Raw genomic sequence first — 15,822 nt, 5'->3', positions numbered from 1 at the left:
TGCTTTCCAGTTCCATCCATGCTGTTGCAAAGGGTAGGAGCTCCTCCTTTCTTTCTGCTGCATAGAATTCCATTGTGTAGATGTACCATTGTTTTTTGATCCACTCATTTACTGGTGGGCACCTAGGTTGCTTCCAGCACTTGGCTATTGGAAATCATGCTGCTATGAACATTGGGGTGCATGGGTTCTTTTGGATTGGTGTTTCAGGGTTCTTAGGATATAATTCTAGCAGTGGAATTGCTGGGTCAAAAAGCAGATCCATTTTTAGTTTTCTGAGAAAATTCCATACTGTTTTCCATAGTGGTTGTACCAGTCTGCAGTCCCACCAACAGTGCACTAGGGTCCTCTTTCTCCACAACCTCTCCAACACTTGTTTGTTGCTTTGTTTATGATGGCCATTCTGACTGGTGTGAAGTGGTATCTCATTGTGGTTTTAATGTGCATCTCTGTGATAGCTAGCGATACTAAACATCTTTTCATGTGTCTCTGGATCCTCTGTGTCTTCCTTTAAGAAGTGTCTGTTCAAATCCTTTGCCCATTTTTTAATTGGGTTGCTTGTCTTAGAGTGGAGTCATGTGAGTTCTTTATATGTTTTGGAGATTAAACCCTTGTCTGAGGTATCATTGGCAAATATGTTTTCCCATACAGTTGGTTCTCCTTTTATTTTAATACTGTTTTCTTTAGCTGTGCAGAAGCTTTTTATTTTGATGAGATTCCATTTGTTTATTCTTTTATGTCCTTTGCTCCAGGGAACATATCAGTGAAGATGCTGCTGCATGAAATATCTGAGATTTTCCTGCCTATGTTCTCCTCTAGGAATTCAATGGTGTCATGACTTATATTTACATCTTTTTTCCACCTTGAATTTATTTTTGTGTATGGTGTAAGTTGGTGCTCAAGTTTCATTCTTTTACATGTAGCTGTCCAGCTCTCCCAACACCATTTGTTGAAGAGGCTATTTTTACTTTATTTTATGTTGCTGCCCCCTTTGTTGAAAATTAATTGACCACAGAGACTTGGATTTATTCTGGGCTGTCTGTTTTGTTCCATTGGTCTATGTGCCTGTTTTTGTGCCAGTACCAGGCTGTTTTGATTATGGTGGTCTTGTAATAGAGTTTGTCACAGGTATTGTGATCCCTCCTACTTTGCTCTTCTTTCTCAAAATTGCAGCAGCTATTCGGGATCGTTTATGGTTCCATATAAATTTTTGAAGTGTTTGTTCTATGTCTGTGAAATATGTCATTGGTACTTTAATAGGTATTGCATTGAATCTGTAAATTGCTTTGGGTAGTATGGACATTTTGACAATGTTAATTCTTCTGATGCATGAACATGGTATATGTTTCCATTTGTTTGTGTTTTCCTTGATTTCTTCAGTGTTGTGTAGTTTTCTGAGTACTGATCTTTTACCTACTTGGTTAGGTTTATTCCAAGGTATTTTATTTTTCCTGTTGCTATATCAAATGGAATTTTTTTTTCTTGATTTCTGCTTCTGATGTTTCATTGTTGATATACAAATATGTCTTTGATTTCTGGATATTGACTTTGTATTCCGCTGTTTTGCCAAATTCATTTATTAGGTTGAGCAGTTTTTTTTTTTTTTTTAGCAGAGTCAATAGCATTTTCTATGTGCACTATAATGTCATCTGCAAACAATGACAGTTTTGCTTCCTCCTTTCCGATTTGGATACCTTTTATTTCCTTTTCTTGTCTGATCGCTGTGGCTAAAACTTCCACTACTATGTTAAATAGAAGTTGTGAAAGTGGACAACCTTGTCTTGTTGCTGATCTTAGTGGGAAAGCTCTAAGTTTTTGTCCACTGAGTATGATGTTGGCTGTAGGTCTCTCATATATGGCCTTTATTATGTTGAGGAATGCTCCCTCTATTCCCACTTTGCTGTGTGTTTTTATCATGAATGGGTACTGTACTTTATCAAATGCTTTTTCCACATCTGTTGATATGATCATGTGTTTGTCTTTCCTTTTGTTTATGTGATGTATTACATTTATTGATTTGCGAATATTGTACCATCCTTGCATCCCTGGGACATACAGACTTTTTGGCCAACCCAATACATCAACTGCGATTAAAAAAAATTTAAAGTAAAATCCTAATAGCCAATTCAAAATAGTAAATAACCCAATCCTTTTTTAATACTCGTTATCATAAATGTATCATAACCAAGAGAGTGCTGTGTTGGTAAGAAGAGAGATATGTAGATCAGAGTAAGATAATAGAGTCCAGAAATAGATCCACCTATATATGACAGTTGATTTTTGACAAACGTGGAAAGGAAGTTAAGTGGGGGAAATATTGTGTTTTGAACAAATGGTGTTAGGACAATTGGATGTCTAGATGCAAAAACTCCCTCAGACTTCAAAATTAATCATAGGTCTAAGTATAAAACATAGGAGAGAATCTTTATAATGTTTAGGTAGTCAAAGAGTTCTTAAACATGATACTAAATAATAAATTTGATTTCATTAGAATTTTAAAAGTTTTCCTTTTTGAAAGACACTAAAAAGAAATAAAAGACAAGGGTCAGACCAGATGAAAATATTTACAAATGTCATGTCCAGCAAAAGACTTGTATCCAGAATTATAAAATCCTCTCAAAACTAAACAGTAAGGAAACAATCTGATTTTTTAAATGGGCAAAAGATGTGAACATACACTGAATGAAGGAGGAAATATGGGGATGACAAGTAAACACAAGAAATATGCTCCACACCATTAACCACCAGTGAAATGCAAATTAAAACCACAATGAGATATTACTGAAGATGGGGAGATAAACTGAAGATGGGGAGATAAACAAAAACTTGGTAATACTAACAAGGAAGCAAAGCAGCTGGAACTTGAATCTTTGCTGGTGGGAATACAAAACAGTGTAGCCACTCTGTAAAAACACTATTGCAATTTCTTACCAAGTTAAACATACACATACCATGTTATTTACCTTACACCCCTACTCAAAGGTGTGTATACACATACCATGTTATTTACCTTACACCCCTACTCATAGGTGTGTATCCCAGAAAAGTGAAAATGTGCATTCACACAAGAACCTGTACATGAATGTGCCTGCCAGCTCTATTCCTAATCTCCAAAAACTAAATAATGCATTTTCTTCCAGTGGATGAATGGACAAACTGCAGGGTAACCATACCACATCCATATGACAGGATTATTCTCAGCAGTTAAAAAGGAACAACTTACTGATACATGCAGTGACACTGATGGATCTCAAAGGCATCCATCATGCTGAGTGAAGGAGGCCAATCCCAGAAGGTTCCCTACTGTATGATTCTATTTCTACATTTGTATGACATTCCAGAAAAGGGAAAGCTGTAGCCATGGGGAATAGGCCAGTGCTTGCCAGGAGCACGGTGGGAGGAAGAACTGACCCCGGCTGGGAATGTGAGGGGCGGCACTGCATTCTGACTGTGGTGATGGTAACGTGAATCTGTACCTATGTTGAAACTGTATACCAAAAAAAGGCAATTTTACTATTTTTTAAAAATGTATTTAATGTGAATGGCTATGACATTTATTAAAGACAAATATTTTCCAATTGGTTGGTAAACAAAACCCAACTACACACTACATGATAGAGACAAAGTGATTCAAAAGGCTATAAACACCCTAGTAAAGGGAAATTTTAACATATCACTTTTAGTAACAAGACAGATCAAGTGGGCAAAACTAAGGAGAAAGATGATTGAAATAATTAAAAGGGTAGATCACAAAGAAAACACATTCAAAATACTTAACAATGGGCTCTGGGTATTCAAAATGAATGCTGGCCATGATCCACTGGCACTGGTTGAATGAGGTTGTTTCTCTTGCTCTTATGTAATCAATATTAATTACAAAATAGCTAAAAAAGATACATTGTTTTTATTTTTGTGGCTCTGTAGAAAGTACCAAATACTTGACTTCGCTTTTGATATATGTATTCTAAATTCACATCACACTCCTTAAACTTCATCTTACGTTGCAATGTGGCAAAGTTTATTTTCCCTAAAGAGTGCCATATGTGTCCCTTCTCTTTTTAGCATTCATGTCCTGGGGTGCCCTGTCATATGCAAACACAGAGGATGTGGTTTTGATGAATCCCAAACAACAGAATAAGTTCTTTCTCTGACATCAAACATCTGGAGAGTATTCATGCAAATGTTGTGTAACTTAACACAGAATCTGGTTTGTATATTTGACAGAACATCTCTTAGAATACATGGCAGTGTGTATTTTTTGTAACACTAACCTTAGGCAGTTGAATACAGACTGAATGAGCATACTTCCTTTTGGCAGAGTACACCTAAGCCCGATACCATCTAATTTAAATAGAGCTTTGTGTTCCACAAATGGCCAGAGAATGGAGGGAAAGAGGCCTTTTGCCTTACTGGTTCTGCCTCTAACTTTCTCAAGGGTCTTGGACAGGTTGTTAACATAGAGAGTCTGTTTCTCCAACTAGCAACTAGAATCACACAGGTTACAACAGTGTGACTTTCTCAAGATACTGCAGGGGAAATACAGGCATATGGAAATTGAGGAAAAGGAGTTAGAAATTAATGGAAAGAGCTGTCATTTAAAAACCTGATTTTACTAATATGTCTTATTCAGATTCCATGTTCATGGAGAAATATTCTGTTTATAATAATTAGCTTTCTGTTAAGATATTCTTTTAAGGCAAGTTCACTAATGAGATAAAAGGAGTCTTGATTCCTCTTGATTCCACTTCACAGTTATGTGATTTACTTGTATATCAGTCTCCCATGAGTTTTGTTGATGTCTCATTGACCAGACCTTACTCATTTCGACATGTGATGAAAAGGACCAGAGTCTCAGAACTTGATGACATTTCCAAAGTACTGGTATCTGTGTGACCTTGTAGCAAACTCTTCACACCCCTAGGTGGCACTCTCAATTTACTTCTAATTACATCAGGTGAATGACCAAAAGGCATAAATTAGAAGGATAAGATTGGATAAAGTTGACCACCCTTGACATGGGTTGGTCTTTGGGGAATGAATATTTTCTATTTAAGAGGATCAAAATGATAGTGTTACTGTATTTGAAAACCCATATGTGAGGGGAACAATTGTTTAGAATGCTGGAAGTTTTATACTGCTCATCCTTGACTTTAGAACAGATGTCCAAAGAGACACAGTATAAGACTTCAGAAAGGGGAGTTCAGAGGGAAAGGACAATCTTTGGAAGGGAACTGAATAGAAGGTGTAGATCAGAGTCACCATCAGAATGTCAATCTTCTGGTAGACCAATATGATCGAAGTAGGAAAAGAGAAAAATGGACACGAATAGAGCTAATTAGCCTAAAAAATTGAATGAGATTCCTTTGAAAAGTTAGCTACCTTTAAAAATATGGCTAGTTAAACAACCATAACTGGTAACAATGATAAGATACAACAACAATTTAATGTTTCTGGAAATTGTCCTAAGGTTACATAGCACATAGAGAAATATTTATGCAAATAAAATCTATGAACCTTAGGTAGGAACAGTTAACCTCTGTTACATTTGAACAATAACCTGTCCTCTCCTCTCCACTTCAGCAAGATGTTTAAAAAAGTAAAGGAAGGTAAGATAACTTCTCATCAAATAGAAAATATCAGTGAAAATATCAGTGAAGAGATAGAAATTACACTTACAAGAGCCACCAAAGGACAATTCTGAACTTGAAAAGTACAATAACCCAAATAAACATTTCACTAGAGCCAACAGTAGATTGGAGTTTGCAGAAGAAAGAATCAGCAAACATAAAAAAAATCAATAGTGACTATTAAATCTCAAGAACAGAAAAAAAATAAAAAATAAACTCAGAGAAACAGACATCATGATGTGTACCAACATAGGCATCATGGGAGTGTGGAACAGAGAGGAGAGGGGGAGGAAAGTATATTTGAAGAAATAATGGTTAAAATTTCCCCAAATTTGGTGAAATGCATTAATCTACATATCCAAGAAGCTCATTAGACTCCAAGTTGGGTAGACACAAAGAGACCCACACCCAAATATGCCCTAGTAAAGATGTTGAAAGAAAGAAATATCTGAAAGCATCCAGAGAAAAATGACCACATAAATGAGAACCCCAGGAAGATAAATAGTTGACTTCCATTGTTTATCTATAAGCCAGAGGACAGCGGATGACATATTTAAAGTGCTGAGAAATAAAAACTGTAAATCAGCAACTTTATAACAAGGAAATCAATCTTTCGAGAATGAAGGCAAAAGACATATTCCCAGATAAAGAAAAGTGAGATGATCTGTTCCTAACAGACCTGTCTTACAAGACACAGGAAAAGAAAATTTTAAGATTGTAATCAAATGACACCAGGCATTAATACAGACCAACACAAAACAAGCCCAGAGTACTGGTAAAGATAATTATGAAATATACTATAACTGCATTTTTTCTCTTAACTGACTTAAAAAGCAATTATATAAGCCAATATGATTCCCTGGCTGGCGTAGCTCAGTGGATTGAGTGCGGGCTGCGAACCAGGCATCGCTGGTTCGATTCCCAGTCAGGGCACATGCCTGGGCTGCAGGCCACAGCCCCCAGCAACCACACATTGATGGTTCTCTCTCTCTTTCTCCCCTCTCTAAAAATAAATAAAATCTTTAATTAAAACCAATATGTACATTATTATATTATTGACCTGTAATGTATATAAATGTGATACATTTGATTATAGTGTCATAAATGAGGTGGGTGAAAACAAAGTTGTTTTAGAGAAGAAAGTGATACCAGCTGATATCAAATCTACAGGAAGAAATAGAGAATCAAAAATGTTTAAAAAGATTCTTTAAAAAACTATGGACATATTTGTTCCATATCTTCTCCCACATTCTTTAAAAGACATAAATTCATAAGTAGAGTAATATTATAAAAATAAATTCATTCAATTTATTACATATGTAGATAGTACATGTTTAACAGATATAACACAGAAAATGGAAGAGGACATAGAGCCTATATAGGACTAATGCTTTGATATTTCACTGAAATTTTATAGTATAAATCTGAAGTAGATTTTGATAAGAGGTATATTGTAGGCCCTTGAGCACCCATTAAGAAAACAATTCAAAAATATAGAAAAATTAAGGAAATTAAACTGTTACATTAGAAATCATTCGCTGAATAAAAAGGAAAGCAGTAAAGAAGGAACAGAGGAGCAAAAACAACACAAGACATACGGGAAACTGAAATGAAAATGGCAAATGTAGATCTAGAGATACCAATAATGACATTGAACAATGCAGTCAAAATGCAGAGATCCAGGAAAGTGCTCCCTGTAGGAACAGAGATATGTATTCTGTCCAAATAGGTTAAAGTAAGTGGGATGAAAACATACATACCATGTACTATCAGCAACCTTGAATTCTAATATCAGATAAATTAGATTTTAAGAGAAAAACATTACTACAGTTTAAAGAGGGATATTATGATAAATGAAAACTATATCAGAAAATTATGGCAATTATAAGCATGTAACCATGTACAACAAAAACTCCAAAGTAAATGAATCAAAGACAAAGTAAATAAAGCAATAATACTGAAGTGTGAAACCAACAATTGAACAATCTCAGCTGCAAAGTTTCACCGTGTAGAACAATGAGGCAGAAGATCAACAAGGAGATGGAAGAGTTAAGTGGCAGTTCAACTAGGCCCCATGGACCTCACTGACAACAGCACATAGGCTCTTTCCCAGCACACACTGCACATTTTCCAGGACAGCCATATGCTGCACCATAAAACAAGCCTCCCTAGATTTAAAAGGATTAAACGTTACAAAGTGCGTTCCAACCACATTGGAATGACAGTAAAAATCAATAACAGAAGGAAACTTGGGAAGTTCACAAATATGTGAATTTAACACCACACTCTAAAATAACCAAATGGGGCAAAGAAGATAAAAGTGGTAATAGAAAATACTTGAAAAAGAATGAAAATAAACACACAACATATCAAAACTTCAAGGATACAGCAAAAGAAGTGGAGTTGTGTAGCTGTAAATGACTATATTAAAAGAGGAACAAAAGATCTCATTATTAGTAGCTTAACCTTTCACCTAAAGACACTGAAGAAAGAAAAGCAGAAAGGAAAGAAATGATAAATAATAGAGTGGTAAAATAGAATCAAGATATTTTAAGACATTGATAAAAAATAGAAAACTAGATAAAATCAACAGAATCCAAAACTGGTTTTTTGAAAGGAGCAAAACTGACAAACCAAGAAAAAAGAGGAGATTCAAATGACTAAAATCGGGGACGAAAGAACATGACTGCAGATTTTATAGGAACATGTAAGGATTATAAAGAGAATGATATGAACAACTGTATGCCAACCAATTAGATAATTTCAATGCAATGGACAAATTCTTAAAAAGACAAACTACCAAAACTGACTTAAGAACTAAAAATATGAATAAATCTACAATAAGTAAAGTGATTGAATTACTAATTAAAACAACTCTTACCAAAAAAAGCCCAGGCTCAAATGGCTTTGCTGATGAAGTTGTGAAACATTTAAAGAATTACTTTTTTGAAGAGTTTGAGAAGAATTAAGAGAAGAAGAAATGCTTTTCAGTTCATCCAAGGAGGCCAGTATTTCCCTGATAGCAAAACTATACAAGGATATCACCAGAAAACAAAATGGGAGAGCACTATCACATGAATATAGATGAAAAATTTCAACAAAACAAACCAAATCTAGCGATATATAAGAAGGGTTGTACACCATGACCACGGGAGAGTTTCCCCGGGAATGTGAAGTTGTTATTCAATCAGTGTGATGTACCACAGTGCAATAGGCAAGGACAAGAACCAGGAATCATCCCAGTGGATGCAGAAGAAGCCTTTGACAAAATTCAACACTCTTTCATGACAAAACCACTTAAATTATAAACGGAAGGGCATTTCCTCAACCCAGTCAAAGACATCTACAAAACACTCTCAGTTAACAGACTTTATGATGAAGGACTCAATGCTCTCCCCCTAAAATTATAAACAAGACAAGATTGCCCACTCTCACCACTTCTATTCAACACTCCACTGGAAGTGTTACCTATGGCAATGAGGCAAGGCAGAGAAATAGAAGGTATCCAGATTGCAAAAGGAAAAGTAAAACTATCTTCATTTGTAGATAACATTATCAAGTATATAGAAAATCCCAAGGAGTCCATTTAAAATACTACTACACCTAATAAATGAGTTCAGCAAGGTTGTAGGATACCAGATCAGTTTATAAAAACACAGGCAAAAATTAGCGGTTTATTTGTGCCTCCAATTTGGGAGTCTCTTTGTGGGCAACCCTCCCTGTCAAAAGCCTTCTTTACCTTGAGCTGGAACCTGCTGCTCTACTAATACCTCCTGATGTAACACACACTGACCTCGCTCCTGTTTCTGGGAGCTCTTTAATTATTTAAAGATGCTTATAGCCCTCTACTCCCTTTCTGGCCACCTCTTTTGGTTTCTTTATGTGACATGATCTAAACGCTCTTCTTCCCCCCTTGGTTGCCACCTCCTACTTCCAGATAACATAAAAAAATTCCTAACAGAAATTAAATATAATACAAAGAACTCTTTTGATCTCAGTGTGGTTCTGTGGTACCACACTGATTGCATTAGGTTGTTTAGGAATAACCCTGCTCTACATGAGTTAAAATGAACTAACTCATGGTGCATGAAGAAAACACCTAAGTCTTTCCAAACATTGCCAAGCTCTATTGGCATTTCTGGGCCTAAGACTTATATGTTTATTCCAATTACATTTTCCATATTTGGTTCAGCCCATAGCTGTAGTGTCTTTTTTATCTCAAGTTGTCCTCTTTGATACAGAAAACGCCCTTTCTTTCTACCATGAGCATGCCTCCTGTGTGTCACCTGATGAAAACTGTGACTGGAAAATTCCAAGAACAGAGTGCTATGACAAGCCACTCGTCACTTTTATTCAAAATGATATCAATATTATAATTACTGCCACTGTGCATGACTTTTACAACTAGCTAGGAGTCTACCTAGCAATGCTATACTCATGTAAGCCATACCTCTCTTCCCCTTATCATAAGGATGTTGTACACATGGACTTATACAAATGTCTTAAAAAATGAGTTAGTGTGATTTTGTCTAAGAAAAGCATATTCTGTTCTGGAAATCACAGATGCCATAGAAGGGTGTGTGTAGAGAGCTAAAGGATGCGGAAATAAAGGATTAAAACAAGAATAAAGACTTGGAAATGTACTATTTCACAGGGGATGGAGGTTATTCTGGGAGTGTCACAGACCCAGGTCACTAGCATAACCGACAGTGGCCATGGTGCAGACTGTCACATGCTTGTGATCCATTCCTTACAGAACATGCCCGTCCATTTTCCACGGGCCAAGTGGAAGGACTAAAAATAATAAAGCATTTCTTAGGCCCAGAAATGCCAATAGAGCTTGGCAATGTTTGGAAAGACTTAGGTATCATCTTCTATTTCTCCTGGAAGGAGAAATAGAATCTGAACAATTTAAAATTCTTATTATTATACCTTTCAAACAAACCTAGTATTGTCACACAATGTTTTTCCTCCAAAGCTTACTACAACTTTTGAAATAAAGTTCACGTACAAAGTTTGTATTTTCCATTTACAAGTTTCTTGTGATATTACGATCAAGAAAGTGAATGAAGAGAAACAGTATCAATTTTTTTTCCTGGTTAGGGAGTAATAAGCAGACATGAACTACCTGTGGGCATCTGGCAGCACTGTAGCAGTCTCCAGCTGTGGCAAATGGAACTGCTTTTCCATATGTTGTCCGAGCAAATAGGAGGTCTGTAGCTAGAATATCATAAACAACATTCTTTATCACTGAGATATGTGTTTCCAAATGTCTTTGTAAAACATGCGCATATTATATTCTTAAATACATTTATATAATTCAAAATGTAAAGCAAAAATGCTATGTAATTGTAATACATAACATAGATGAGGCTGTCAATAATTTTTCTTTAGTACAAAAATGTTAATCTCTAAGTCAATTTTTTTAAGCTAAGTAAGTGCTTTATTATATTTCATATCATAGTGAACATCTAAAATAAAGTGAGGTCAGATACAAAATTACAGGAAAAAACATTATCTAAAGGTAAGTAAATTATTACAAAGCAACATGTAATTTCAGGGTAGCGGTCCAAGTTGGAGATAAACATCTGGGTCTGTCATCTAAGGGGTGGTATTTGAAATCTGCAAATTGAATGAGACCCTTAAGGGAATGGTGAAGCCTGAAAGTGTTTAGCACTCAGTGTTGTGGAAGATGAAGAGTAACTAGCCAGGCTGAGAAACAGTGAGAAAGATGGGAGAAAGAGTGGCCAAGGAAGGAAAGAAACAATGAGTGTGGTGTCCTGAAAGCCGAGTGCTGCTGATGGATTCAGTTAGATGAAAACCAAGAATTTGTTATTGGATTTAGAGAAATGAAGGAAGAATTGGTGATATGAGAGAATGGAAAGTTTGCTGAAATAATGTTCTGGTATAGGTAAAAAGTGATGAGCCTAGCGAGGGCAGCCTTACAGGAGAGCAGGGATGGCTCATCCACAGCAACCGGTGAGAAGGCAACGTCTGTAGTGAGCATGTAAGATAGGTTAGTGGCTGTGGCAGTAGTAGTGGTGCAAATTCCCTTCTGGCTCTTATTTTCTCAGTGAGATAAGAAGCAAGGTCCTTGCAGACAATTCTACTTGAACAACAATAAAACAATTTAAGAAAAAGAAACAAGATCATTAGCAAGGAGTGACTTAAGTGGAGCATTAGAAATTTGAAGTTTGAAGCTAGAAGAAAAGATGTGAGTTAGACAGGAGAGTGGGGGAGGGAATAAACGAGGGAAGTGCGACAGGATTACGTAAGAGTGTGAGGGCCCATGTAAGCCCAGTAGTTATGCATGTAAAGTGAGATCAGTCATAAGGGCAGTGTACTGTTTGTCATAGAAATTCAAGGTGGAACTGCAGAGCAGATGAAAAGTTTAATCAAGGCTGGGTTTTTGTCACACAAGTTTGAAGAAGGAAAAGAGAGGCCAGAAAGCTGAAAAGGTATACATTAAACATCATATCCTCAGGGCCCAGCCCAATGCCTGGCAAAATGTCAGGTTTCTTTTTTCTTTTTTGATAAATTCATGAACACCAGCACCTTAATAGATAGCAAGGAAATTATTGGGTGCCCATCATGTGCTCAGCAATGCAAATTACCTGACACACACACGTTATTAAATAATGATTATTTATAGAGCATTTACTGTAAGATATTTACTAAGTGTTTTACAAGTATTATTTCTTAATCCTCACTATCTTCCCCCCCCCCCCAAAAAAAAGCAGGAAACAGAGGAGGGAAAAATGAAAAGAGAAAAAAAAACAGGAGGGTTTTTTCTCATTTTACACATAAGGGAATTTAAGCTTAAAGAGATATATCCAAGGTCACATAACTGGCAAATGGACACAGAGAATTTCCACCCAGTCCAACTCGAGTTCATGATCGTGACTAATAGTGTAATGCTTCCCCACTGCAGTAATGGTGGGGTTTCAGTAAATGGTAGCCATTATCACTACTAATAGTAGCCATTATCACTACTAATAATAGTCATTATCATAGAACTAAAACAGAGATTATCTATTCATGCATTCACTATCTCAAAAACATTTCTTGTTTCTTTTTATGGCTTATGCACTCTGGTAGGCATTGGTGATTCAATGGTGATTTAGAGTTTGTACTTCTAAAACTGGTGATTCAATGGTGATTTAGAGTTTGTACTTCTAAAACTAACTTCTTTGCCTCTTCCTATAGATAATGTAACCTCCAGGATGGTAGGCTGCTCAGCATATGAGGTCTGTCTGGAAAAAGTCCAACCACCATTAATATAATGAGAAAGGCTTGCCCAACATTGATGTAACCTGGGAGGGGATAATGGGGGGAAGTGTTTTCAGGAACTACTATAAAGGACACATGGTCACAATCAAGGGGGGGGGGGCAGAAGCAAGGGAGAGAGGTGGGGGATAAATGCAGATAACTGTAATTGAACAACAATAAAATAATTTTAAAAAATTGATGTAACTTGGCAGCCAAGGAAAGTGGACTGGAATGTACATGCATGAACAATGATGACATCATTGTACTGGTCAGTGGGGGCAGTAGACATCATTGAGTGAGAATGTGTACCGTGTGGCCATCACACTCAAAATGACTGAATAGACCAATAAATCTGCATTGAATTTTGCATTAGGCTTGAACATTCCTCCATGGAAACTATTCTAGTGATTCAGAAAGCCACAGTTATGGACAACTGGTAATTGGCAGATTTATCACAACAACGTGCCCACTCATTTATCATGTCTCATGCAGAATGCTTTGGTGAAACGTCAAATTACCCAGGTGACTGAGCCCTGCTGCAGCCCAGATTTGGTGCCTTATGACTTCTGGCTTTTCCTCAAATTAAAATCACCTTTGAAAGGGAAGAGATTTCTGACCATCAGTGAGATTCAGGAAAATATGGTGGGGCAGGTGATGGTGTTTGGGAGAACTGTGTGAGATCCCAAGGTGCCTACTTTGAAGGGAAATGAGACGTCATTGTCCTGTGTGTGATGTATCTTGTATCTTCTTCAATAAATGTCTCTATTTGTCATATTCCATGGCTGGATACTTCATGGACAGAGCTCACATTTTAGGTTTCATAAGTATGTTTTGACCATATTATAAGTTGCTTCCTAAAAGGCAGCAGGTCCTTAGTCTGGAATCTGCGAACAGGACTTGATCTTCCTGCAATGCCATTTACCAGCGGTATGAATTTGGGCAAGTCACTTAACTGCCATAAGTGCATCTTAATTTCATCATTTACAGCAGTATGATGCAATTTGCCTCAACTAATTGTTAAAAAGATCAAATGAGAATATTTATGGGAAAATACTTGACAAGTTGTAATCTGAAATTACCTTAAGCCCTGAAATAGTTTATTAACCTCAACAATTATGTTGAGATATTAACTTTATTCTTAATGTAACTGGGGATTTGAAGGTCATATCTTGGAAGGGCACTATGTATCTTATCACTATCATTACCACTACATTTTTAGTAAGGGTCCCCAAGGTCCATGTAATTGCAGAGGGAGTATGCAGCTAATAACTTAAAAAAAAACACAATTTAACTATTGCCCAGTGTTTGGCCCTTGGCTGTATCCTAGCTATTATATATACCAGCATATTGTTGGACTTTCATTGGCAAAGAGAAGCTTTTCATTTTACAAAGAAGAGATTCAGCACTCACTTTTAATTTGCATAGATGTGAGATCAATTCGTATTTTGCTGAAAACAGTGTGTCCAGCAGCCAGGTAGTCATTTGTACATTCACAGTCTTGCCTCCTACTTCCATTAAAAGGACATTCATATGGATTTTGTAGTCTGTAACAACATTAGAATATTTTTAGCATTAGGTGCAGCTGTCAGCCCACAATGCAGGTAAACTTTGGAAATGGGAAGGTAAAAGATCCACTCTTCAATATAGGTAACTATGTCTACAAGTTATTAAATGAGAAAGAAAAATCACTCAAGGTGAATATATGAAATTATCCATGGGAAATTCAAGACCAGTGGAAAAATAATTCAGCTTCAGTTCTCCTAGCTTTTGTTACTGGAATTAGTATAATTTCTATAAAAATACACATGTATCTTAAAGTCTTCCAGTGCTCACCCACAGTATCAGTTTTAGTCCATTTCTCTGTGAGTACACATGATTACTCAAGTCTTTATGACTGAACAGGCATGGGCAACATCTAACTTAAGTCCTCATATGTCCACCTGCTTCTAAATTACTTGTGGATGGATTGCGTAAAAAGGACTGGTGGACACGGACAACAGTGTAGTAACTGCTGGGAGGTAGAGGGTTTAAGGGGACTAAATGGTAGTGGAAATGGAAAAAATACAATAAAGATTAAATTAAAAAATAAATGACTGGTCCCACTTGCAGGCTATTCAAGTATCACTCTAAATGCTGGACCTTCTGATTTTCTTGAAGAGACATTTAAAAATGCCCTATTTAGCCAAAACACATCTCATACCTAAAACCATAGACTTCAGAAAAGTTGTCTTCTTCTCCTTTGACCAATGATATGTACTCCCTGGGGTTCTCCGAGTGCATCCCTGCACAATAGACCTAAAGGGAAATGTAAATATCTATAAAAGTTTTCTCAGAGTCAAAGGTCAGTGTTAAAATCAAATAGGAACTGTTTTCTTAATACCTTTATTATTCTTCCCTCGATGTTAAGGTAATAGTCACCATCCTTGGTGATATTGTTTTTCCCTTGGATTTCTTTGCAGCTGGTAAATGTTTTACCTTCAAAGATAAGTGAAGACAACTTACTGACAATGAACAAATTACCAACACAGCATGAATTCAATGCAATCACACAAATAGTATTATACTCCTAAAAAATAGGCACTTCATTTTATGTAGCATATGACTACTATAAACATTTTCAAATTTTAATGAAAACTTCTTAGGAACACTTAAGTACTAGGTAGACTTTTAAGTCTATTACTTACAGTCATTGACATAACATTTCTTATGAGCATCTGGCTTCAAACGCTTTAAACATACGTCACTGGACCGACCGTTTTCAGCCATGCATCCCACCCTTCTCTCCATTATCCCAGCTCCACAAGTCGCTGAGCACTGCAAATAGAGTAAAATTTGAAGGTAAAGTATGTAATGGATCACAAAGCCAACAAATCCTTTTCTCTTCCGGATTAGGTCCTTTGGTAACAAACTAATGAGCAATGGTAGGTAG

General features: G+C 36.4%; 1 protein-coding gene across 1 annotated transcript in view; it reads right to left on the bottom strand.

Annotated features, from left to right (window-relative positions):
• ADAMTS20 (ADAM metallopeptidase with thrombospondin type 1 motif 20) overlaps positions 1-15,822 on the bottom strand; it is a 177,939-nt gene that overhangs the window by 8,933 nt on the left and 153,184 nt on the right. The window contains exons 33-37 of the mRNA XM_028533415.2: positions 15,578-15,707; positions 15,274-15,368; positions 15,094-15,188; positions 14,304-14,437; positions 10,753-10,844 (exon numbers count right to left, since the gene is read on the bottom strand). Of these exons, the coding sequence (XP_028389216.1) occupies positions 10,753-10,844; positions 14,304-14,437; positions 15,094-15,188; positions 15,274-15,368; positions 15,578-15,707 (546 nt within the window). The remainder of the gene's footprint in view (positions 1-10,752; positions 10,845-14,303; positions 14,438-15,093; positions 15,189-15,273; positions 15,369-15,577; positions 15,708-15,822) is intronic.

The sequence above is a fragment of the Phyllostomus discolor genome, chromosome 2, assembly GCF_004126475.2.
Source record: "Phyllostomus discolor isolate MPI-MPIP mPhyDis1 chromosome 2, mPhyDis1.pri.v3, whole genome shotgun sequence".
Lineage (NCBI taxonomy): Eukaryota > Metazoa > Chordata > Mammalia > Chiroptera > Phyllostomidae > Phyllostomus > Phyllostomus discolor.
This window is presented reverse-complemented; position numbering and strand designations above follow the sequence as displayed.